Genomic DNA, 23,733 nt, shown 5'->3' on the forward strand with positions numbered 1-23,733 from the left:
ACACACACACACACACACACACACACTAAACACACACACACACACACACACACACACACACACACACACACACACACACTAAAGAAAAAAACTGTTGGGCTGATTAGTTTCAGTGTCTAATCTATGTTCCAGTGTAATATTTTTCAGCTGAAGAATACATTAAATAAGACATTACATATAAAGCTACATTCTCTCTCTCTCTCTCTCTCTCTCTCTCTCTCTCTCTCTCTCTCTCTCTCTCACCCACACACACACACACACACACACACACACTGGGTTTTTTGCCTCAGCAGTGGGCGGGATCTTACTGTAGAAGAGAAAGTGAAACTCAACAGCAGGCACATTCAGGAAGGAAGGATGATGAAGCCAAAATGAACGAGGTAAAGCTCTTTGCCATTTTGACACTCATTTTCTCTTAAACAGTGACCTCTAAAGCAGATACGAGACAAGCATTACTCTACCAACTACTGTCTTTATAACAATTTGGTAGATTTATGGTGAACTTGTGTGTTGTTGTAGCTAACATAACCTTCATCTTATCACTGTCCGCATGGTGCAGCACAACTACTGCCTATGCAGCCTGATTTGAACTGCAGTTATGCTCCTGCAGCTGTTGTCACCTTACAGTTATAGCTGTGTCCTCAGCTTGTTTTGTCCGCATGGAAAATCATGTGGTTCGCTTGTGACATGTTTGAGTCTCCTTCAGTCTGAGATGTGTTGTGATAGTGGCCTAAACAGATCAGTTTGCCAAAACAAGCTGCTCACTCAACAGAATTCATGTGTGATGCTTGCAAGGCCCAAAACTATCAATCTGTACACATAAACACCTTTACCTTGTCGGTAGAAACAGGTGAATTAAGATTTGGGGAGTTTGCTACATTGTGAACTGTATGAGTCATTTTGTTGAGATGGTAACCTTTGAATCCTCAACCATAAAGCTGGCTGCAGGAGGCAGGAAGACATTAATTGACATTAGACATTAGACATCGAACGCAGAGAGAATAGAGGTATAAATGTTCATTGACACATTTATGTGGTGTGTTCTAAATTCTGTTTTAATGTCTTTCAGGTTTAATAAAAACAGGTCCTGAGACATTTTTGATTCAGCTGTATTCTGGTGAACGTGTAACATCTGGGCACATCATCCCGGCAGGGGTTCAGCACTCACTTCAGGTGGTCCTTCATCGCTCCTCGTGTTTGGGATGTAACCAAGTTCAATAATAGCTGTCAACTTGTCACAATACTAGCTTTTTCTTTTTAAATCAGTGGTTTCAGGACATTTCATCTAAAATGGTCTTGGTGAGGCTATTAGTGCTGTCTCTATTTCACATGTCTCTGGTTGGGTCTCAGCCCACCCAGAGTCAACAACAGGCGTCAAGCCCAACCCACCCCTCAGGAGAACAGTCTCCTTTGGGTACTGGTAATCTCTCCTTCCCTTGGAGTCGTCTTCGCCTGCCAAGGTACCCTTTGCACTTTTTTTAAAATCTCACAAACAGGAAATTGCTAAGAAAATTACTGGATCTCTGTTTTTGAGTCGCTGATTAAAATAGCAACACATATTTCTTTATCTTAGGTACATCATTCCTCTTCACTACCACCTCCTCCTGCACCCAAACCTCACAAGCCTCAGTTTCACTGGCTCAGTGCAGATCCAGATTGATGTCCAGAACAATACAAACTGGGTTGTATTACACAGCAAGGGTCTGCAGATCTCTAAGGCCACCATATTGGACCAGAACCTTGCTCATCTGTCTGACCAGGTACAGTAGCTAGAGTTAGAGCTGTCAATACCTAATGTCTCCGTGTTTTCTATTTACGTAGAATTTAATGACTAGAAATAAAGCTGGATTTTTTTTCTCTTTATAGGTTCTTCCAGTTCTTCACAACCCTTCCCACGAGCAGATTGGTATTTTCTCTCCCAGGGTGCTCAGCAATGGGCAAAAGTATTTTCTGTATATTGAGTTTGGGGCAAAACTTGCAGAAGGCTTCTATGGTTTCTACAAGAGCACCTACAGAACCAGCACAGGAGAGACCAGGTAAGACCAGATGGATTGTTTCACAGCAAGAATGGTAAAATATCTTGCATACAGGAAGGTTCTAACTACCAAAAATCCAACTACCATCTGCTGATGTGTCTTTTCAGAACCTTAGCTTCAACTCACTTTGAGCCCACAAGTGCTCGGATGGCATTCCCTTGTTTCGATGAGCCAGGCTTCAAAGCCAACTTCTCCATACGGATCAGGAGGAGTCCAGAGTACATTTCTCTGTCCAACATGCCTGTGGTAAATGTTGCATATATGCTAGACATCATGCATGTTCAAATGTGTATTAAAAATGGCTACAGTAAATTTGTTTTATGTATTTCAGGTCAAGACAGTTGAAGTAGACGATGGCCTCCTTGAGGACCAGTTTGATGCAAGCGTAAAGATGAGCACGTACCTCGTAGCTTTTGTCATCTGTGACTTTAAATCTGTCACTGCGACAACATCTTCGGGGGTGCAGGTGTGGTCTCCCTGACAATAATTAAATTTCTCAATTTCTTGACAACAATATTGCTTTCTCTGTGACACATTTGTTTTGTGTGCACTGTATCTGTAGGTGTCCATCTATGCCGCCCCTGAGAAGTGGCAGCAAACCCGCTATGCCTTGGAGGTTGCTGTCAAAATGCTAGACTTCTATGAGGAGTATTTCAACATCCACTATCCTCTACCCAAACAAGGTACCCTTTGTTCAGTTTTGTGTAACCAAGCCACACAGCATTTTCTTTCTTTCACATATTGTAATTTTCTCCTCTTTACCCGAGGACCTTCTGTCCCCTGACCTGCGTTTGCCATCTCTCAGATCTAATAGCCATTCCAGACTTCCAGTCTGGTGCGATGGAGAACTGGGGTCTGACCACCTACAGAGAGACCAGCCTTCTTTTTGATCCACTCACATCGTCCATTTCTGATCAGCTCTGGGTTACTATGGTGATTGGCCATGAGCTCGCCCATCAGGTGAGAGTGGGACACTGTGTCTGCACTAAAAAAACATGCAGAATTGTTTTAGCTCATAAATCAGATCATTAATTAAATAGACAATGCAGACTGTTAAAATTGAAATATCTTATCTTGCCTGCAGTGGTTCGGTAACTTGGTGACCATGGAGTGGTGGAACGATATTTGGCTGAATGAAGGATTTGCCAGATACATGGAGTACATTTCAGTCGAGGCCACCTACCCCGACCTCAAAGTGGTATGTGCTTGCTTTATTTAATCTGAGAATAGACCTAATTGATTAATAGTGGTACATTAATATTAAGTCTAGGAGAGAGTACTGATGATCCTGTTCTGTGCACAATCTTGTAGGAGGAATATCTACTGCACACCTGTTTTGCAGCAGTTGGTCATGATTCCTTGAACTCCTCTCGGCCAATATCCAGCCCAGCAGAGAACCCCACCCAGATCAAACAGATGTTTGACACAGTCTCCTATGACAAAGTATGCTTTCAGTCTCTTACATGTGTTGTGCCTTCAGCCACAAAGAGGATCACACTGTTAAAGGTCCAGTGTGTAGGATTTAGTGTATTTAGGATTTAGTCACCTTCCATAGAGACAGTGCTTGGTTTGTCAGTTCTGGGCTACTGTAGAAACATGGCTGTTCAACATGGTGGACTCAATAGAAGGCGACGCATGGCATCTGTAGACATAAACGTCTCATTCTAAGGTAACAAAAACTTAACAGATTCTATATCCAGGTGATTATACACTAATGAAAACATAGTTATGCATATTATATATATATATTGCCAATAGAGCTTCCTAAATGTTACACACTGGACCTTTAATAACAACTCATTATGAGTTTGTTATCTATGGAAATGATCCAATTATCTGCAAAAACAGGGATAAATTAAACAGTATTTTAAAAAACAGATATTTCTATTACTCAGTGGCTTGAACATGTCTGAAATAGTAGGAAGACAGCCTCTAAACACACACTTACTATGTAACTATTGATTACTGAATTGATATTTTAACAGAAAATTTAACCTTTTTCACATTTATGGCTAATATCATTTAAACTGCTTTTACATCAACCTACAGCATAACCTGCCGTGGCCCACGGATTGAATAAACCCCTTCTTTCTCTCTCCCACCAGGGAGCATGTGTCCTGCACATGCTGCGACACTTTCTGTCAGATGATGTGTTCCAGAGTGGGATAGTTCGATACCTCCGCAAATACAGCTACAGAAATGCACACAACCAGGACCTGTGGGACAGTCTAGCAAATGTACAAACACAAACTACAGTAATTGTTGTGAAAGGTGTCATTGTGTTATCCTTTGTCATCTTCTTGTAAATCAAAAAGTTAAGGTGTATTGGAATTTGCAGAAGACATACATTTGGTTTTTTTCTTTAACCAACTTTTTCCCCCCTATTTATTTCATTATGGTGCAAAAGTAGGTAATGAAAGTGAACATAATTTGCCAAGTTATATTATCTTGCTCAGTAATGCAGTTGTATGTCATTTTAAAAGCAAAAACTGCTTTGCCATGCAACGATAACAAAATATTGACATTAAATAGGCAGACATGGTGTCCATTGTGATGACTTGCCAAACATAAGTTAATTTTTAATACTGTACAGAATTGTGAAGGTGTACTGTGGTCAGCCGCAATGAAAGGAGCATGTGATTCACAAAAAATGTAATGATCTTGTTATTGAATTTATGTCTGAAAAAATTTAGCAGGTTTAATTTTATTTTATTTTGTTTGTCAGACATGCTCTGAGGAGGACTTCATCTCAGGAAAACACTGTTACAGCAGCAGCCAGGCCTCCAAGAATGCCGTGAGTAAACATTTAAACATCAACTCGCTGACCTCTCCTCATGGGCTTGCTCTTAAAAATGTCACACCATTTACAAGATGGTTTTTTTCTGACCTTGGGGTGGTGTGGTTACATTTTTTGATCACCAGTTATCTCCTACAGTACCTGTTTGCAGGGGAACACCTGGACCTGACAGCCATGATGAACACTTGGACTCTGCAGAAAGGTATTCCTCTGGTTACTGTAACTAGGAAGGGGCCACGTCTGCTGCTCAGACAGGACAGGTTCTTGAGGACAGTGCTGCCTTCTGACCCCCTCTGGTCCACATTGCAACAAGGGTGAGCATGCACATGCACTACAATTTTTTTACTATTCTATTCACAGTGCACGTTGCTCTTCTACTCTTTATTTTTACTCTTGCAGCTACTCACCCTTATTATACTCATTACCAATGATATTCTCTTTTCTTGTATAGTTTCCTGTGGCACATCCCTCTGACATACAAGACAGATGCTTCCAGCACCATCCACAGACACCTGATGACAACACACACAGGTAACGAGGAAAACAGAATAATATGCTAAATATAATTCATACACACCTTCACTTTTGCTTTGCCATTATTTTATATCTTCTTTCTTGCTATGCATGTCTCATTTAGACAGTATACATATAGGAGAGGAAGTCAACTGGGTGAAAGTAAACACAGACATGACAGGCTACTATGTGGTACATTACGAGGATGGTGGTTGGGATGAGATGACCAAACTACTTTTGGAAAACCACACTGCTCTGAGCTACAAAGACAGGACTCACTTGATACACAACGCCTTTCAATTGGTCACGTAAGTGTATGTGTGTGTATGTGGTTGTGGGTCTGTGTGAGAGAACAAGAGACAATGATGTCTGAATGTCTTGTAGTTAGACATGAACAGTTTTTATTATCCTACCTGAAATAGCACCTAACCTTTTAAATATTCTTGTGTGTCTCTAAAGGGCAGGTCATCTGTCACTTGATAAAGCTTTAGATCTGATTGGTTACCTGCAATTGGAGACACACACGGTGCCTCTCCTCCAAGGACTGGGCTATCTGGAGGCCTTTTACCGGATGATTGAGAAAAGGAATGAATTTGATCTAACACGCAACCTGGGGGTAAGGAGACAAGAGTGGACATTTACTATGGTATTCAGTTAGTATGAAATGCAGCTTAAGTTTAGACGCTGTTTCTTTGTGTGCTTTGTTGCAGACGTACATATTGCGATTTTTCCGAGCTGTCATTAACCAGCAGACGTGGAGCGACAGCGGCTCTGTGTCAGAGCGACGGCTGAGGTCAGACGTCCTCTCACTGGCTTGCCACCTGGATGATCCTCCCTGTCTGGACCGGGCACGCCAGAGCTTCAAAGACTGGCTTCAGTCCAATGGTACCCTCAAGTATGTCTGTCTAAATTATATTTTAACACAGATCATCATCAGTCAACAACCACTGATATGATCACATAAACAGCAGATATCCCTCTGCTAGGGTGGAGCATATAATTTGATATTTTGTCATGTCCCTAATATGCATGTCTCTCCTTGTGTTTACCTTAGCTTGCCCACTGACGTGGCAGAAACAGTGTATTCAGTTGGAGCTCAGGATGACCACGGCTGGGCCTCACTCTTGCACACATACAACATCTCCCTCTCTGCAGCACAGAAAAACAAAATCCTGTTTGCCTTGACCTGCAGCAGAGACGCAAACAAACTACAAAGGTACATCTTCTCCCTATTGCATTTCACACATGGGTAATGCTGCCACCAAGTGGCAAATGTGGGGTATTGCGTCAGAGTGCTGCTGCTAACAGATATCCAGTATTTTTTCTATGTATTTTTTACAAATGTGTTGAACAACTTACAGTGTTGTGCTGTCAAGTAATGGAAGGTAATGTGGCGTTAATAGAGCAGATTATATTGTGTGTGTTTGTGTTGCAGACTGCTGGAGTTGGGTCTGGAAGGGAAGGTGATTCGATCCCAGGACCTGTCCAGTCTTATCCTGATGGTGGCCAGAAACCCGCAGGGACATCACCTCGCCTGGAACTTTGTCAAAAAGAACTGGGACACGCTGGTTGAAAAGTTAGTACAACATAATGGAGACATTGGGAATGATGTATTGCTATAAGTTAAGCCATGTGCTGCTATGAAAATGCAGCTTTCCTTACCATTTTAGAACATTACAATAATATTGTATCATGCACATATACTCACATGTGGTCTTGTGAGTTAGATTCAAGAACTTTGTGTAAACCAGTAAGACCTGCCTTTTTAGTGGCTTCCGTGCCATTCAGTAGTGGTGGAACAGGTTTTAGATTTGATAAAGATCTGGTTAACTACAAGCACAACACAATAGGTAGTGGATTCCACAACTAGGCGATATTAAGTCTGTGACTTTCCTCTCTGTTGTCTTTCTGCTCCTCAGGTTCCAGTTGGGCTCATTTTGTATTAGAAACATCATCATTGGTACCACAGGCCAGTTTTCATCTCCAGAGGAACTCGCTGATGTAAATGCACTCTTATATTTCAAACTAATCCATATTCTACAAGGCAATTAAGAGATGCGCCAATATTTCAACATGCTATTGTTATTGCATTGTGTTAGCAATATCGGCAAATATTAGTGATAGTAATGGTAGTTAGTGATTAAATCAAAGTCATCTGGTCTTAAAAAAACACTTGGCAATGTCTGAGAAACCTAACCTGTTTTGCACCTTATACTTTCACCTAGACCCTTTCAAAAATGCAAATGTTTTTTCAGTTGTAAAATAGTGTGGCACTGACACAAAAAATAATAAAACTATAAGCACTAACAAATGTGTGCTAACCTTGTAGCAAACATAATTGTGACTTTAACTGAAAGAGGTCTCAGTCTTATTGTCATTTGTTTGTGTGTGTTTTTTGTAAATGAATGTGTGTTTGACCTCCAGGTGCAGTTGTTCTTCGAGTCCATCAAAGAACAGGCTTCTCAGCTGAGAGCCACTCAGGTTGCCCTGGACAACATGCAGAAAAATCTTCGCTGGTTTCAGAGGAATCTAGAGACTCTGAGAAACTGGCTGAACAAGCAAATGCAGTGAAAAAACATCAGAAAGAGGTGACGGTTGATGATAGATGCCAGAGAGGCGATATTTTTGAATTTGTAAGTGTTTTTATTTGCAAATTGCACTGAAGAGTTGACAGTTTTGTATATGAAAAAGCATTTTGTAAATTTTCTGGGGACTTAATTGTTAGACAAAAAACAAAAAAATTTAATTTGTGGAACTGCCAGCTGAGTAGTAGTTGAGTGTGTGGGGAGCTGTGTGTTTACCGTGAACTTTGTGTGTTGTGTGTGTGTGTGTTGTGTGTGTGTGTGTGTGTGTGTGTATGTGAGAGAGGGAGAGAGATTCATTCCAAAGTGACACTCAAATGCTGTGTAAATGGATTCTTTAAACTGAAAATTAAAGGGTTCATTATACCTCCTGACGCCTTTGTGTGAGTTGTGAAACTGAAACATATCCTTGTGTGAAGTACTGAACTATTGTGGGTGCATTCCTGTGCTTGTGTCTCTATGTGTGCTGGTAAATTCATCATAATAACTATTTATTTTAGGGTTAAGACTCATGTCAAAAAAGTTTACGCCCTACTCTTGCATCTTTAGCTCATTAGTATTTGCACATTGTCACTGCAGTTCAGTGACAATGTGCAAATACTGCTGCATACTTCAGGCATTAAGGATCATTATCAAATTAACATTAGCCACAGAAGAATCAATACTGGCCCACAAACTACAGGGTGACCCAACTACATCAGAATGAGAACCATACTATGGGTTTCGGGGCAGCTCACCCTTTTTTTAGGGAATAATGGCGATTCAACAAGCAGACCGAATGGGACTAAGAAAGTTGCTACTGTGTGAAGTGAATTAGTGATGAATCAGCCTTATGCATGAATCATACATCAGTAATAGCCAAAATAGCATATTGTCAGTATTTTAGAGAGAGTTCGCACCCTGAACAACATGCATTTTGAGAGAAGTATTCCTTATTTCTTATCCACTCATGACAATTGGACAACTATGTGATGCCTTCGCCATCCTAGGAAACATAAATCAGCCTGCAAAATGCACATCAGAGGGGATTTAGAAGATGGTATACCCAATGCTGAATGAAGAATAAGTGTATACATACACAAGTGGGTTGAGACTAAACATCTTTACATTGATTAGGGTCCGCCTCATAAGCGATGTAAAGAAAATGCATGTACGTGTGTTGTGTGCCTTGGCCCCGCCCCCTCCGGCAGTAACATCCAATAGGATGTCAGAATGGTAATTTGATGGGAGGTTGTCAACAACTGGTCGGTCGAGGAAGGAAAGTGTCGTTAGTTTACCGATCATATTAGAATAAGATTTGTTTACATATCGCCTATCGTAAAGGTCCGGTGGTGATTTGTAGACAGTCCCGTCGCGTTCAGGTGTAATCGGACAACACAGCTATGGGCGATAAAGTTATGGAGGCAAGCTAACGTTAGCACAGCTGAATGTCTTTCAGTCAGTTTCAATTGTTAGAAGTTGGCTAGTCCCAAGCTAGCCACTACGTAGCTAACATTGGTACAGTGGGGATAGGCTGCTGTTTATTGGGAGCGTCTGATAGCCTGCGGTGGGTTGTGGCCAGCGAGAAAATAACATCCACGTCTGTCGAGCTGCTGTAACCGTGAAGAGGTTTCCCCTCTCGGACACCGAGGGAGCTGTTGGAGATATCCCCACCATGGATCCATTTGACAGCAACAGTACAGGTAAGGAAGGGGAAGAGGGGGATAATGTACACTGACAAGCAGAGCTAACAGCGGCAGCAGCAGCAGCAGCAGCAGGCCGGCTAATAACTAACGGGACATTAGCAGCAAGCTCCCTGGGAGTGACATTCACCCGAGGACACATGTTGAGAGGGGTGGGTTTGACTTTTACATCAGCTAAAGGAAAGCTACCTCAAGTGACTGGTTTCTTTCGCTGGCTTTTGTTTTTGTTTTGCTCTCTTTTACAGTTGAGGGATTCTCAGAAGCTAAGTTAATCGCAGCCCCCCCCCCCCTCCTGCACGGTCCTGCAGTGGGATGATAACATTTATTTATTTATTTTTTACTGCACATCATTTTCCCTTCACTGTTTGTGAATCTTGTATTATTATTATTATCTACGTAATGTTTTGATTTTATTTGAACTGAACAAAGCTGACTGCCTATCCTGAAACATAGTGTACCACTGTTAAGACTCCAGTTGTCATTCAAAACACAGCAGCACTGTTTGCCCAGTTCAGGTCTGTTGGATTGATAATAGTTGTGTTTTGTCGTGGTGTGGAGAGCTGATAAGTCATGCTCAGCTCAGGCAGCCAGCAGCTTTATAACCTCTCTATGGTCCCAGGGCGACAAGAGCTTTATTAAAACAAACAAAAAGGCCAGTGCACACACTGCAACAGCTCCCAGGAAAGCTGAGTGTTCTCCTCACAGGATGTTATTTTGTTCCATCTTGGCCTCAATCAGAAGTAGAAATCACCAAATCACAGCAGTAAGACTTCCTGTTTTTGTGTGTTTGTGTGTGTTCTTGGTTGTTCTGACTTAGTGATTTTATAGTAAGTAAGTCACATTTCACAACCCTATTGTGATCAGATAATGATGAGTAAATGTAAGCAGTTGCTTCCTTCCCATTTATTTTTAATGACCAGCCAACCAATGACAGGATCGTGGTCAGTGCTTTTATGTAGTGTCTCTGTTGTCTGTGCTGGGTGAAATAGAGGAAGCAAACTCGTACGCATATATTAAAGTGCATTTCTGTGACTGCAAGGTAGGGCGATGCATGTTTTAAACAGGAAGAACACAGTCAGCGGATGACATGCCTCACTTCTGTATTTACATATAAGCTGGACGAAAGTGAAAGACTTGTTGGTTCTTAACATTTGCCTGGGGTATTTTCTAATTGTACTCTAGAAGATAACCACCACATCACCTGCCTCTCTCATCTGTCATCTTGCTTATGTAAAATAGCTTTCGATATAATATTTCAACAATGTCACACAGCTGTTAGCAGTAGATAATATGACAATCATTATCAATTGAGTTTGATATGTTTTTTTAAGGGTCTTATTTTCGTCCTCTGCACATTACACATTACCTACTACTTAGCTCTTAGCCTATTAATAGACAGTCATACCACAGCAATGTGGTCCAGATAGAGACACAGTGACAGCCCATACTGTAATGTCAGAAACATTGTACAGGACCGACAAGGGACTATATTCACCTCATTCATTTCTGGATTCTTGTCTTCCTTGTGGGGAGCTAAAGCTCACCGTTGTTTGCTGTCATTGTTTCTGTATGTGCATTCAGTAAGTGTTTACTGTCTCTCGGTGCTTTCCACTCAAATCCATCACCAACTGAGACTGAAAATCCATTGTCTTTAGCCCGTAAAAGCACGAATGGAACGTGAGGCAAAGGGGGAGATTTGCTTTGCATAGGGTTTTTTTTTTTTTTTTTTTACTACTTTCGTTATTATTAAATTAGGAAGTTGAACATGCACCTGATTGTTTCTGGAATTACTGAGGGAATTTTGTCAGACAAGGGATAACTCTTGTCGTGATGTGGAAGATGCAGGTTAGTTTGTGGTAAACTGCATTATCAAGTGACATGGACGGATAATGAATATACTGCAGTTAAATGAATGAACTGTGAGCTGTGAACAGATTTTGTAATAACAGTACTTCGAAGCCAGAACTCATTCTATGTAGGTCAAAACAGCAGGAAATGCTGTAAGTTTAACTAACAGGAAACTGAAGAAACTCAAGTCAGTGCTTTGTTAAACAAGAGTTCATGTTGACTGCACATTCAGGGACAATAATAAGCTTTTGTGTTTAAAAATGGCTTGTTGCCACTACTCTTGTGTGGAAAACTGAAACTGCAAAAACACAGCACATATGTTAACATACAGTACTGTTTGTTTGTGTGTGTGTGTGTGTGTGTGTGTGTGTCAGGGTATATAACCATTTGGATTATGTTCTGTCTCTCTCTCACTTCTCTTATTTCCCCTTCATCTGTGTGATTTCTCTTCCTCTGCAGAGCGAGCCAACCTGCCGAGGAACATGATCGAGAACAGCATGTTTGAAGAAGAGCCTGATGTGGTGGATTTGGCCAAAGACTCAGCTGCATTTCCGGTATTCTCATATCATCTAAGGCAATGCATCCTCAGTGTGTCTTCATTTCAAGAACCAGCCTGACTCAATAATTTGCATATATCAGAATGCGTTTGCCCCACTCTGTTCACGTCTCACATGTGCTTTCATCTTTAATGAGATCAGAACCCATATAAATAAATTTCAGTTGATCTGATGGCCGAATCAGCTGAAATTTGTGGGTAACCACTGATTCTTATCTGCACACTGGTCTGTAGATTATTTCAGATCTGTCAGCTGTAACTATGTATAGTCAACATTGTGAGAATTACTTCTAGAAAAAAAGGTACTTAATTTCAGACTGACAATGATGCTGTATCTTCAGTGTGTTAACAGTATCTTTCTCTTCAGTGCTACAATGACTCATTTTCCCCATTCAGCTTCTGTTAGTACAGATATATTGTATTATAAATCAGTATAAACAAAGTCTTATGAACCTTAATTTCGTCCCCCAATCCCCAGTACCTCTATTCATCAACACACCTTTTCCTACATTTAATTTCCCTTTGAAACACCCCTAACGCTCTGCAATCATTATGATTTACCTGTCATCTGTGCCCTGTTTTTTTGTTGCAGTTGTCCTGATATTATGTATTATTCCTGTCTCTGCTCTCACTCTCCTCACCGCCTCCACATATGACATCTTACCCTGTGTTAATTAATTTACCTGGGAAGGCAAACCACTTGTTAACATTATATGGTAAACACTGCATAGCTTAACTGGATAATAACAAAAATGTACTGTGCATGCCCTCTCTAGACGTTTCCTGCTCTTGACCCAGATGAGGTGGCGTATGAGCCTCGTAGCTCACGGTTGCTTGTGCGCGGCCTGGGAGAGAATGACATGGACGAAGATGAGGAGGACTGCGAGTCTTCAGCCCGTCTGCTGGGCATGTCCTTCATGAACCGTAGCTCTGCTCACAGATCCAACTCTTCCCCCTACACCAGACAGGCTCCACCCAGGTAATACACTGAAAAGGTCATCATTCGGGGTGTTGTGCAGTTTGTTGATGGAGAAAAATCTCTTTCCAGTGTGGTAAGCCCTTTGCAGTATCGCAGATTATCATATGCAATAGCTTTTGTGATTAGTTTGTGGAGTCTGGTGATATATAAGTGTTGAATTCAGAGGAATGTATTGAAATAATAAAAAGTCAAGCTTCAATTCCTACACATGGTGCAGATAAACGAACATTCACACATTAAGGAGCATGGAAAAGGGTTATAGTCTGTTGTAGCACCACCGTCTACATCTTTTTCATAAACGCTTCTCCTTTTCACCTTGTATTTTTACATTACTCAAAGTAAGTAATGTTAAACTCCTTTTGGTCTCAGGTCATGTTCACGGCCCTCAGCCCGTACCATGGTCGTATGTGTGTTATTCCTGGTCATAGTGGCCTCTATGACCATGGTACTGTACTTCTTACCTGGATGCACCTTTACCAAGGTAAGAAAAATACTCACCAGTTCTATTTAGGTAGTTTTTGTGACCATGCGTCGATAGCTTAACGTGACTCTTTCAACATATTATGTCTATATCTCAATGAGATTATTTCTTTTTTTAAATTTCTCTATCATACCTGTTTCTCTGGATAACCCCGACCCTCCATCCTTCTGCAGACGGGTTGCCGTAAGGAGAACAAGACCACGCCCATCGAGCCACCCTTTCCATGGTCACAGTTCCGGCTGCCTCACAGCATACGTCCTCTCAGCTATGACCTCACCCTGAACCCCGACCTTGATAATATGAACTTCACCGGCAGCACTGTTATCAAAATGGTTGTCCTCCACAACACCAAGCGCATTGTCCTGCACAGTGCTAATCTCAACATTTCAAAAGCTACCTTCAAGGTGGGATGGGAAGGAGTTTGTGTGCTGATGACAGACATGATTGGCTTTCTTTGATGTGCAAACCCTGCCTGACTAGATGTACAGAACTGTGTACAACTTTTTGCTTTTGTTATGTTGTCTGTCAGTTGTTTACAAATACGTTCTCTCTTCCAGCTGGATGATGGGGAGGCCAGTGATGTGACTGTACTGGAGTACAAACCCAGACAGCAGATAGCTCTTAACTTCTCAGAGGAGCTGAAGGCGGGACAGTACTGTGTTTTGACCCTGGATTACTCTGCCAACCTCTCACACACCTATGATGGTTTCTACAACAGCTCATATACTGATAAAGATGGAAACAAAAGGTACACTTGACTAATTGGCTGTGCTGTAAGTACTTCACAACAGCTGAAAGATGTGCTGCAGAGTAATGACTTTATAAAAAGCCTGTATGGATCGTGTGTCTTCACAGCTAATCTTGTGACCTTTGGCTCAACTCATGACCAGACACTACAAAGCTTTGCTGTAAAGTTAACTTAATAGCAATTAAAAACTTAAATTAGAGGCTGTTTTATTGATTTTACAGCATTTATCTAATTTGTTATTTGATTTATTTTCATGCTCATCTCCCTCTTGTCCCCAGGGTCTTAGCTGCAACCCAGTTTGAGCCACTGTCAGCTAGGAAGGCCTTTCCTTGCTTTGATGAACCAGCTTTCAAAGCCACCTTCCTGATTAAAATCAACAGAAAACCAGACTACATGACTCTTTCCAACATGCCTAAGGTACCATAACATGAGTAAAGTCCTGGTTATAATTACAGTATGGTAACAAGTTTTGAAACACACCACTTTGTGTGCTATATGGCCTTTTCAATGTGTTTATTTGGTTGATGTAGTTATAGCACACTGATATAAGGGGTGTAAGTGTTTGACAGCTAAATCTTCGAGATTTATCCAAATTCTGAACTACAGTTGGTTTTAATAGTATTTTTCCAAGTACTGTTAGTCTATCAGTGTTTGTGCTACATTGTTAGCAATCACAAGCACAGATGTTGGGTATTGACTGTGGTACCAGTGGTTATTAGTATGGCAGGCTGGCGCTGTATACCAAAAAATATGATTTGCTATGTTCACAAAATGGCAGGTTTATGAACTTAAAAGAGTTTTATCTTTGTCAGTGTGCACAGACTCATTCCCTTCACTGCACACTGTAAACTGCAACTGAGCAATAATGTCATGTGTGTCACCTAGATTGACACAATTTACAGTACAACATTATGCCATGTCACTCACTCTGATGTATATTGTGGGGAGTGTATGAGTCATTCCTGTTCCCGCTTTGACTAGTAAGTTCTTGGCGTGGGCACAATTAAGCTCATATACCATGTATTGGTTTTTGCCTTCAGCGCTGTATTTCACAGCAGTCTGAGAAGATGCTAAACTGGATTTAGTTAAGACTATACTATTAACATTTGTTGGTTGTAATCGTCTCCTTATTCTGTGTGTTTCAGGCTAAAACCACACCACTTAACAATGGCCTTGTGCAAGATGAGTTTGAAATGACAAGCGTCAACATGAGCACCTACCTGGTGGCCTTCATCGTTGGCAACTTCACCCCTGTCAGCAAAAATGTCTCAGAAATTCTGGTAGGTCTGACCCAGATATAACTCTTTTTGCTTTCAGTGCAGGCTGTATGTATATTTAAACTATAGTGTTCAGTGAGGTTGTTGCTGATAAACTGTCTAGATATATGTTTATATATCCACGTCTGTGTTTTAGGTGTCTGTGTACTCTGTGCCAGAGAAGAAAGAGCATACCGACTATGCTCTTGACGCAGCTTCCAAACTCCTGGACTTCTACAATGACTTCTTTGAAATTAACTTCCCCCTCAAAAAACTAGGTGAGTACCCACTGGCACTTGCATGTTTTAATCCTCCTATGATTGTTCTTTCTTGTCTCCTCCCCTCTTTACACACCCTGATATGCTCCCTCTCTTTTTTGTCAGACTTGATAGCAATCCCGGACTTCCTGGCAGGAGCCATGGAGAACTGGGGACTCATCACTTTCAGAGAGACCAGCCTGCTAGTGGGCAAACAGTCCTCACCTCTGGAAAAACAAGTAGTTGCCTCCGTCATAGCGCATGAGCTCGCCCATCAGGTAGTTGTGTTCACCTTTGTGTTTGTGAAAGTAGCAGAGACTGTGAATGTGCTGCAGACAAGTCCTAATCTATCACTGATGTTGTGTCGCAGTGGTTTGGAAACCTGGTAACTATGAGCTGGTGGAATGATCTGTGGCTCAATGAAGGCTTTGCCACATACATGCAGTACATGTCACTGCAGACAGTTTTGCCCCAGCTGGACATTGTAAGTTTACACTTCTTGCTCATAAATGAACCCCTGCATATATTTTGACGCAGATAAAGTTGTATGCTTCTCTGTGTGCCTTAGCAGTAAGCCCTGTGTTTGTTCGCAGGGTAATTTGTTCCTGGCAGTGCGGTTCAGAGCCTTGGACAAAGATGCATTAAACTCCTCCCACGCTGTGTCAACAGCAGTTAATTCACCAGAACAGGTGGAAGAGATGTTTGACTCTGTCTCCTATGAAAAGGTACACCTTTATATATATATATATATATATAGTATATAAGTAGATACATAGATGTTCATCAATTCACTGAACCTCCATCTCTTGCTGTTTATCTCAGAGACCTCACACTCAGTTATAACCGTAGTTAGTGCTCTTTTTGTTCTGATAACAGATTTCCTCTGTCTTTCAGGGTGCGTCCATTCTCCTGATGCTGAATGCTTCCCTGTCAGGCGACCAACAGTTCAGAAAGGGTATCATTCAATACCTAAAACAGTTCAGTGGATTAAACACGGACACTAACGACCTCTGGAACAGCCTTACACAGGTGCGTGTGTGTGTGTGCTTTCTTTGTTTTTTAATGCTATGGACAGCACGTATCAGTAGTTTATCACTTTGGCTACATTTAACGCTTAACTTCCCCCTGTAATCCGTCAGCGAGCCATCTGGCTAAAATATACTCTCCCTGATATCAGCTGCATTTGGCTATTTTTACTGTTGCTGCATAATGGGTGATCACAGAGCTCAGGAGCTACATTATCACCATAAAAGGCAGTAAATGACTTGTGATAATAGTTGATAATGTAATTATTTATTGATCCTTTATGAGCATTCATCTTTTTTCTTCCTCCCCTTTGAAGGGAGGTCAGAGCACAGGATGCTGTAGGTACAGACAGTAGATTGGATAATTACTGTTAAAAGAGCTTGAAGCCAGTGCCCGCAGTTTAACGGCAGTCTGCCAGCTCATTACTTCCCCCTACTGACAAGTTGATGCTTTGCTTGCGCCTGCTTGGTCTTGCACAGGTTATCTGGAAGTTTTCCACAATGCTGCCAGTCCTAAAAGTCTGTTAGTGCTAAAAAGACAAGGCATAAAAGACAAAGTTGATTTTGCAGACCTCAACGGCTAATAACAAATCATAGAGAATGTTGAGGCTTATATGGCTCGAAATTTCAGACCACTCCCACAATTATCTTCATTCACTCAGAAATGGCAATGGTACTAGACTGCACAGACTCTGGATTTGTCCTCCTGTCCTCAGATTGAGGTCTCGACGCAGCACCAGAATGTGTCCGAGATGATGAGCTCATGGACGTCACAAAAAGGCTTCCCACTGGTCACTGTAAGCCGCAAGGGTGATCAGGTGACCCTCACACAGGAACACTTCCTGCTCACATCGGACAATGCCACACATACTTCAAGGTGGGTTACAATGCCACACACACAGACCATAAAAACACACCACTTACTACTACCCTAACTGTATTCTGCTCTCTCTTTAGCTTGTGGAATATTCCAGTGACGTACGTAAGTGACAACTGTAGTTTGGCCCCTGAGTGCAGACAGTTGTTCACTCTGAAAACCAAGTCAGGTAAAACACAAAGTATTAACCTGCAACATCAGGTCTCATAGTCTCTGGAACTGTGTCAAATGGTAAATTTGTGTGTTTGTGTGTGTTTTCAGGGACATTTAAGGTGCCAGAAAGTGTAAAATGGTTGAAGTTGAACTACAGAAACACAGGCTTCTACATTGTCCACTATGGAGACGATGGCTGGGCTGCTCTTAGAGATGCTTTGGCCAACGATGTCAGTGTTCTTACACACGAGGACCGCGCGTCGCTCATACACAACATCTTTGCTCTCTCCAGGTATAGTGGACAACATAAACAGTTGTTGTTTGAATTGCATTCAGTGACAGGAGAAACTAGTAGAGGAGTATTTTCTAATTCTTGCATTTGACTTATTAAAAGCTTTTATTCTCTCCTGTGTTGTGAACAGACTGGGACGTGTGTCCTTCCGTCATGTCCTCAACCTGTTGAACTACATATCCAATGAAACAGAGACTTCTCCTGTGACAGAGGCCTTGTTACAGCTCAACAAAATCTACCAGCTGCTTGACAAAAGACAGGAGTACAGTCTTGTGGCCCGCATGAAGGTACATACATATACACACCTACAGTCAGAAATTTAGGTCACAATACATTTTGTGGATAAAGATATACTAAGCCACATGTCTGGCAGACACTTGAACATCAAACATCCTCAAAAGTTTGTAAAAAAATATATATTTTTAATATGTTGTTGTCAGCATGGTTTATTAGACTGGGAGTAATGATAATATGGTACGTTTATCAGTGACATAAAGGCAGTAAGGCTGTTTAAGCAGTAAATATTTAGCCATTATATGATAAATATGTCTTACATTTATAGCTTCAATGCACAAAGCACAAACCACTTAAAGTTACAAATTGTTAGCACTGTAACTGTCTGGTTTTATGTAAGCTTTAAAACACACATTTTCATCTAGTTTTAGTGAATTTGTTGTTGGTGAATTTTAGTTATTGTTGCATCAAGGAATCTAGGATATAAGCAACGTCCCAAGTCTGTACAACATTTATGTTGGTCAGTTTGTAAGATTTAGTCTTCTTGTGATCTGTTTAGCTGAGTGTAGTGTTTCTGTGTACTAATGTATCCATGTTTTTCTTCTTGCATATGACAGACTTATATTCTGCATCATTTTGGTTCTCTGATGGACAAACAAACATGGGAAGAGCAGGAGAGTGTGTCTAAACAGGAGCTGCGCTCAGCCCTGCTGGAAACGGCCTGTGGTCTAGATGACGAAAACTGCACTCAGCAAGCCAAAGCCCTGTTCAAACAGTATGTCGACTCCAATGCGACCTCACGGTACGTAGAGCACACAAGAAACTATTTTTGAGTTGCTTTTCTGGGTCACTGTCAAAGCAGGGTGAGAAGAGCAGCCCAAATATATTTTAATTGATAGATAGAGACAGAAATTATCTTCAGCAAGGATGAGGGAATGTGACTTGTTAAATTGGTAAGAAGTAAACAGAAATTTGGTGCATTTGTAACCTAAAATATGTTTGCGTCTTTATATATTTGTGTAGGATCCCAGGCGATCTGCAGCAAGTCGTATTTAATGTGGCTGCTCAATCAGCTGAAGATTGGCCGACTTTGCTCAACCTGTATGGACATGCCACATATGACGCAGAGAAGCGTAAAATGCTGCGGGGCCTAGCATCCACTCAGGACGCACGGAAAATAGTATGGTAAGTGTTTGTGTGTGTGTGTCCTGGCACAGGATCAAGCATCTACATATTTTCTTCCCGACTGTGGACTTCTTATATTCATCTGATCAAGTCAGTTTCATTTGAAAAAGCTAAAAGAAAGAATTAAAAATGTATTTCACTCTCAGCTGAGCTCAAGTCCACTGAGAGGCAAAATCTGACCAATCTACCGCACCAGAGCAATTTCTTAGTAAATTACACTTGAATATAAGCACACATAGATTCAACTTGACCTGAACACCCCGAATCAAGTCAAGTAGCATCGATATAATAAAATAGCCTCAAAATGTGACATGTAAATGTAAAAAAAACAAAAGCCATGTATGCTCCCATTTCATTGTTGTTATCGTGACAGTCCTAGCTCGTTCTAAACAGGATTAAAGGGCTTGACAAACAGTTCATTTTCATGTTGTATGGAAGTGATGATAATGAAGTAAGTGTAGTGTCATTGTTGTTTATGTCTGTCGGTCTGTCTATCTAGGATTCTAAAAGCAGGTCTGAAGGGGAATCTCATCCAGACACAGGAGTTGCCTTTGGTCATCAGCACTGTGTGTAAGGGCTTCGCCGGCTACTTGTTTGCCTGGGATTTTATACAAGAAAACTGGGACCGCCTCATAGAGAAGTAAGTGGCCTCTGTTTTAATATTATTTCTCATAAAAATGAAAAGATGAAAACAACATCAGTATTTTTGGCCGTAGGTTCCCTGTGGGCTCCTTTGCCATCCAGACAATCATCAACTCTGCCACCTCCCAGTTCTCCACACAGGCACACCTTGATCAAGTATGTTTTGTTTTCTCTCAGAATACATTAATGCTGCAAGGTATTTGAGCTTCTGTGCACTTGTTTGTTGGGAGATATTAACTGTTTACCGAATGCTTTTAGTGTGTCGAGTCTGATCTGGCACCTGAATGTTTGTGTGTGTGTGTGTTGTGCAGGTGCAGGGTTTCTTCTCCAGTCTGAAGGAGCGCGGCTCTCAGATGAGGAGTGTGCAGGAAGCTTTGGAAACCATCAGGCTGAACAAGCGCTGGATGGAAAAGAACCTGCGTACACTCCAAAAATGGCTCTAACACAGACGCTCCATCCAGTCTCAGCCCCTCTAACAGGCAGCAGGGGCGTGTCGTCAAGACAACAGCAGTGTTTGCACTATTATAGGACTGTGTCTCTTAACTCCCTTGATCCAGGCCAGAGTATTAATCAAAGCCAGAGGTTGTGCTCTATCTGGGTGGAAAAGGTGTTTCATTTTCTGAGATTGGTCCTGTGAGTTGTATTTGCTAGCTCAGGGTGGCTCTGATTGTGTGTCTGACAGGGAGTTGTCAGATGCAAACACACACTCCTCACTCTTAATGCTGTCGACCAAACCTCTCCTCTGCAGCTCTCATCTAAACCTCATGCCCGAGCAGACAATCATGCTTCACCCACACTCCTTTCGCTCAGCCTGCTCTCAGGCACTTAACTGTATGAGCTGTGCAATGGCCACTTCAAAAAGAGCAGGTATGAGGAATGTTACCGTCTATGTATGTATTGTCAGTCAGTGCAGGACTTTCTCTCGACCATCGGATGTACAGTATGCAGATGCAGCCGTCAGGGATTCCGCAGTGAGTTGAAATTACCGGTACTTGAGTGATGGAATTATTCTAAGATTTTATCGCTGTGTGATAAGGATCTATATAGAAACAACAGCTGCCGCCATTCTGAGTTTCTCTAGTTACTCATGTCACCTCAAGCATTTACTGTATTATTCATGGTTTGGCTAGAAGATTGGTTGATTGATTGATAGCTTAAAATACCAAATTTGCATTGGCATCAATTGAATGTACTGAAAAACCTTCCCACTGTGTACAGTAGATGGCGTACTGCACAACAGTGCAGCTTTAAGTCAACAACCAACGTGTCTTAGGTGAGAGCAGGCAGTGCACACTGGAGCCAAATATTCTTTTTTTTTTCTCTTCCTTTCTCTACCAGTCATAAACCCGGTTTAGCTCTTATAAACAAGTTTTATTTTAATTGCTTTTTGTCTGCAGTGCAGTCACTGTACAGACTTTAACTCTGTGTGCTTGTAAACTTGTAATTATAATATAAATAGGCTCAACCCTTCAACGTTTTCCCCTGCGATTATGGATGTACTGTTTCAAACATCTTGACTTTTAACATTTTAAGATTTGCTTTGTGTTATGTATATAGAGTGTAAAGAAGAGATGTATACATAGAATTGATCAAGAGTCTTGGTCAAATACTTTTATTGTATTTGTTGATTTAGACCACCCCAAGGAGGTCACTGCTGATGAATGTTTGTGTTTTAAGGGCTAATGTGCATATTGGAGATACAAAGTGTATAGAAGAACATCTATGTTGGGCATGACTAATATGTCCCAAAAGCTGTTGCTCATCAGCCAAATACAGAAGGTTTAAAGTTACTCCAATGTTAACTATTTATTGAGAGCGTAACTAAACAGGTCCCCCAACATTGTTCCAGGACTATGTTTAAATACAGTTTTACACTCATCATGAGCTTTATTTAAAGTGGTACTGCTTACTTATCCACTCCATCAACTTCATGATTATCAGGATAATTGAGAATATACTGGAGATTTAGTCATTTTCTTTGGACATCCTTAACAGACTTGCGTTTCTGTTTTTGGTTGTCACATTTTCTTCTTCTGACGCCTCTGTCTCATTCATGTAAAAACTGCGTCTGCAGGATTTTCAAGTTCATCAAAAAAATAATGTGTGTCACAAAGGCGACCCCTGAGATCCGGGTTCAGTTCCCGGTACTGTTACCTCTGGCTTGGTTACAGTCCCAGTGAACATAATTGGCCCTGTGCACAGGTGGGAAACTTTTGAGGGGGTCATGTGTTTTGTTGCTGCACTAGTGACTCCTACTGGTAGGTCTAAGTGGCAGTAAGGTGGGGTGGGGTCCACGAGGGGACCAGACAGAGTGAAGCGCGGCGCATGAAAAGACACACCAAGAGACACCATGTGTATCGAAGGCATGGCTGTCTGCACCCTCCCCAGGTTAACAGTGGAGGTTAGCAGTATGATGGATCAAAGTACAAATAATTTTGCATTCCAAACTGGGGAGGAGAGATAATGTGGTAATAATGAGATTGTCAGACTTTACTTTGCAGTTTAGATCTGTCTGGAGGTTAGAAACAGTATTGCTTTTGACTTATTCCATCCAGTCCATCATAGTTTTATAGACCGTGTAATAATGTGTTAAATTGCCATTTACCTTTAAATGCACATCTTATACTTTTATGTCCTAGCTCCGTTTTATTGTGAAAAGGTGTCATCGGTCTAGGCCACTTTTTTTTCCAGCTGCCAGCAATCAGATAAATTAATCAGCTTTATTAAGTCTCTGGGACTTTCTGGTTTTTCGCCACATTTTGGTTAGAGAATATGAAGATGTATGAAGTCATTTGCAATAAGCTTTCAGAGATGAGTGTTACTGATGTCATTCAGGTACAGTGATTAGTCGAAATAGTTGATGTAGCCGGTCTGATGAGAGGATATTAGTAGGTTTTACCACAGTACCACATGTGCAGTAAACCCAATCAGATTGTCTTTGTCTTTGCACTGGGATGAAATGCTGCAGATGCTTTTGAAACTGTATTGCTCTTCATGTGAACAAAATATAAATAAAAGGTGTTTTCTGAAGATGTTGGATTTTGTTTTTGATTAAAATACTAAGGACACTACTTGCTAAGTACTTACAACTTTACCATCATTCTGAATGGACGTGATGGTTTTTAGTCGCTGATCAACATAAAAAGACTATTACTGCCAGTATGTTGTCGTTGATTCTAGTCATTAAACATTATACGTTATTTTGAAATTGTGGGAAATTATTCTTTTCAAACGGTGACAGTCCAAATCAAGTTAAGCTGGAAACAAATAGCTTAGCATTGGTTTTGAAATGGTATACACTTTTGGTGGAATCTAGCCATGTTAAATTTAATTGCAGTGAGATCATTTTGTATAAAGTCCCCACAGATGTCAAAGAAGTTAAAGAAAGTCTCCATGAGATTTAGTGTGGTAGAGTTGCGTATGAGGAGGCACAAATGTGAGTATCAAAGTATCAAAACCACACTGAAAATACTAGTGAAAGTCCTGCTTTAAAAACCTCACTTAGGTAAAATTATGTATTATCAGCAAAATTTAGGAATAGTAAAAATACCCATTATGCAGACAAATCTTCTGTGTCAGTGCTTTACTTA

The 23,733-nt window shown here is 41.1% G+C and overlaps 2 protein-coding genes across 3 annotated transcripts; both read left to right on the plus strand.

The window, feature by feature from the left end:
- Positions 1–278: 278 nt before the first annotated feature.
- On the plus strand, positions 279–8,294 carry erap2 (endoplasmic reticulum aminopeptidase 2). Its single transcript, XM_051423583.1, has 21 exons — positions 279–380; positions 1,070–1,460; positions 1,574–1,760; positions 1,867–2,036; positions 2,144–2,282; positions 2,368–2,502; positions 2,599–2,719; positions 2,842–2,996; positions 3,121–3,234; positions 3,348–3,479; positions 4,142–4,273; positions 4,762–4,830; positions 4,972–5,147; positions 5,285–5,364; positions 5,471–5,654; positions 5,806–5,962; positions 6,057–6,241; positions 6,401–6,562; positions 6,782–6,922; positions 7,266–7,347; positions 7,771–8,294. The coding sequence occupies exons 2-21, from the start codon at positions 1,291–1,293 to the stop codon at positions 7,915–7,917; spliced, it is 2,838 nt and encodes a 945-aa protein (XP_051279543.1). The 5' UTR covers positions 279–380; positions 1,070–1,290; the 3' UTR covers positions 7,918–8,294.
- Positions 8,295–9,152: 858 nt separating this feature from the next.
- On the plus strand, positions 9,153–23,173 carry lnpep (leucyl/cystinyl aminopeptidase). 2 transcript variants are annotated; one of them, XM_051423582.1, is made up of 22 exons: positions 9,153–9,610; positions 11,918–12,012; positions 12,791–12,993; positions 13,363–13,474; positions 13,648–13,878; positions 14,032–14,222; positions 14,501–14,639; positions 15,368–15,502; positions 15,636–15,756; positions 15,862–16,013; positions 16,106–16,219; positions 16,329–16,460; positions 16,630–16,764; positions 17,477–17,637; positions 17,718–17,806; positions 17,899–18,082; positions 18,213–18,369; positions 18,934–19,118; positions 19,340–19,501; positions 20,001–20,141; positions 20,218–20,299; positions 20,455–23,173. In XM_051423582.1, the coding sequence occupies exons 1-22, from the start codon at positions 9,583–9,585 to the stop codon at positions 20,584–20,586; spliced, it is 3,081 nt and encodes a 1,026-aa protein (XP_051279542.1). In that variant the 5' UTR covers positions 9,153–9,582; the 3' UTR covers positions 20,587–23,173. The 2 variants fall into 2 exon arrangements, with proteins under 2 accessions (XP_051279542.1, XP_051279541.1); XM_051423581.1 differs by having other exon boundaries at positions 15,636–16,013.
- Positions 23,174–23,733: the final 560 nt, after the last annotated feature.

This window comes from Dicentrarchus labrax, unplaced genomic scaffold, assembly GCF_905237075.1.
Source record: "Dicentrarchus labrax unplaced genomic scaffold, dlabrax2021, whole genome shotgun sequence".
NCBI lineage: Eukaryota > Metazoa > Chordata > Actinopteri > Moronidae > Dicentrarchus > Dicentrarchus labrax.

Bases quoted from the DNA above. Each gene is read 5' to 3' on its own strand.
- erap2 (XM_051423583.1), top strand. From the start codon at position 1,291: ATGGTCTTGGTGAGGCTATTAGTGCTGTCTCTATTTCACATGTCTCTG. The intron at 4,274-4,761 runs GTACAAACACAA...TTTGTTTGTCAG, and splicing joins TGTGGGACAGTCTAGCAAAT to ACATGCTCTGAGGAGGACTT. The intron at 5,365-5,470 runs GTAACGAGGAAA...TGTCTCATTTAG, and splicing joins CCTGATGACAACACACACAG to ACAGTATACATATAGGAGAG.
- lnpep (XM_051423581.1), top strand. From the start codon at position 9,583: ATGGATCCATTTGACAGCAACAGTACAG. The intron at 12,994-13,362 runs GTAATACACTGA...TTTTGGTCTCAG, and splicing joins ACCAGACAGGCTCCACCCAG to GTCATGTTCACGGCCCTCAG. The intron at 19,502-20,000 runs GTAAGTGTTTGT...CTGTCTATCTAG, and splicing joins GACGCACGGAAAATAGTATG to GATTCTAAAAGCAGGTCTGA.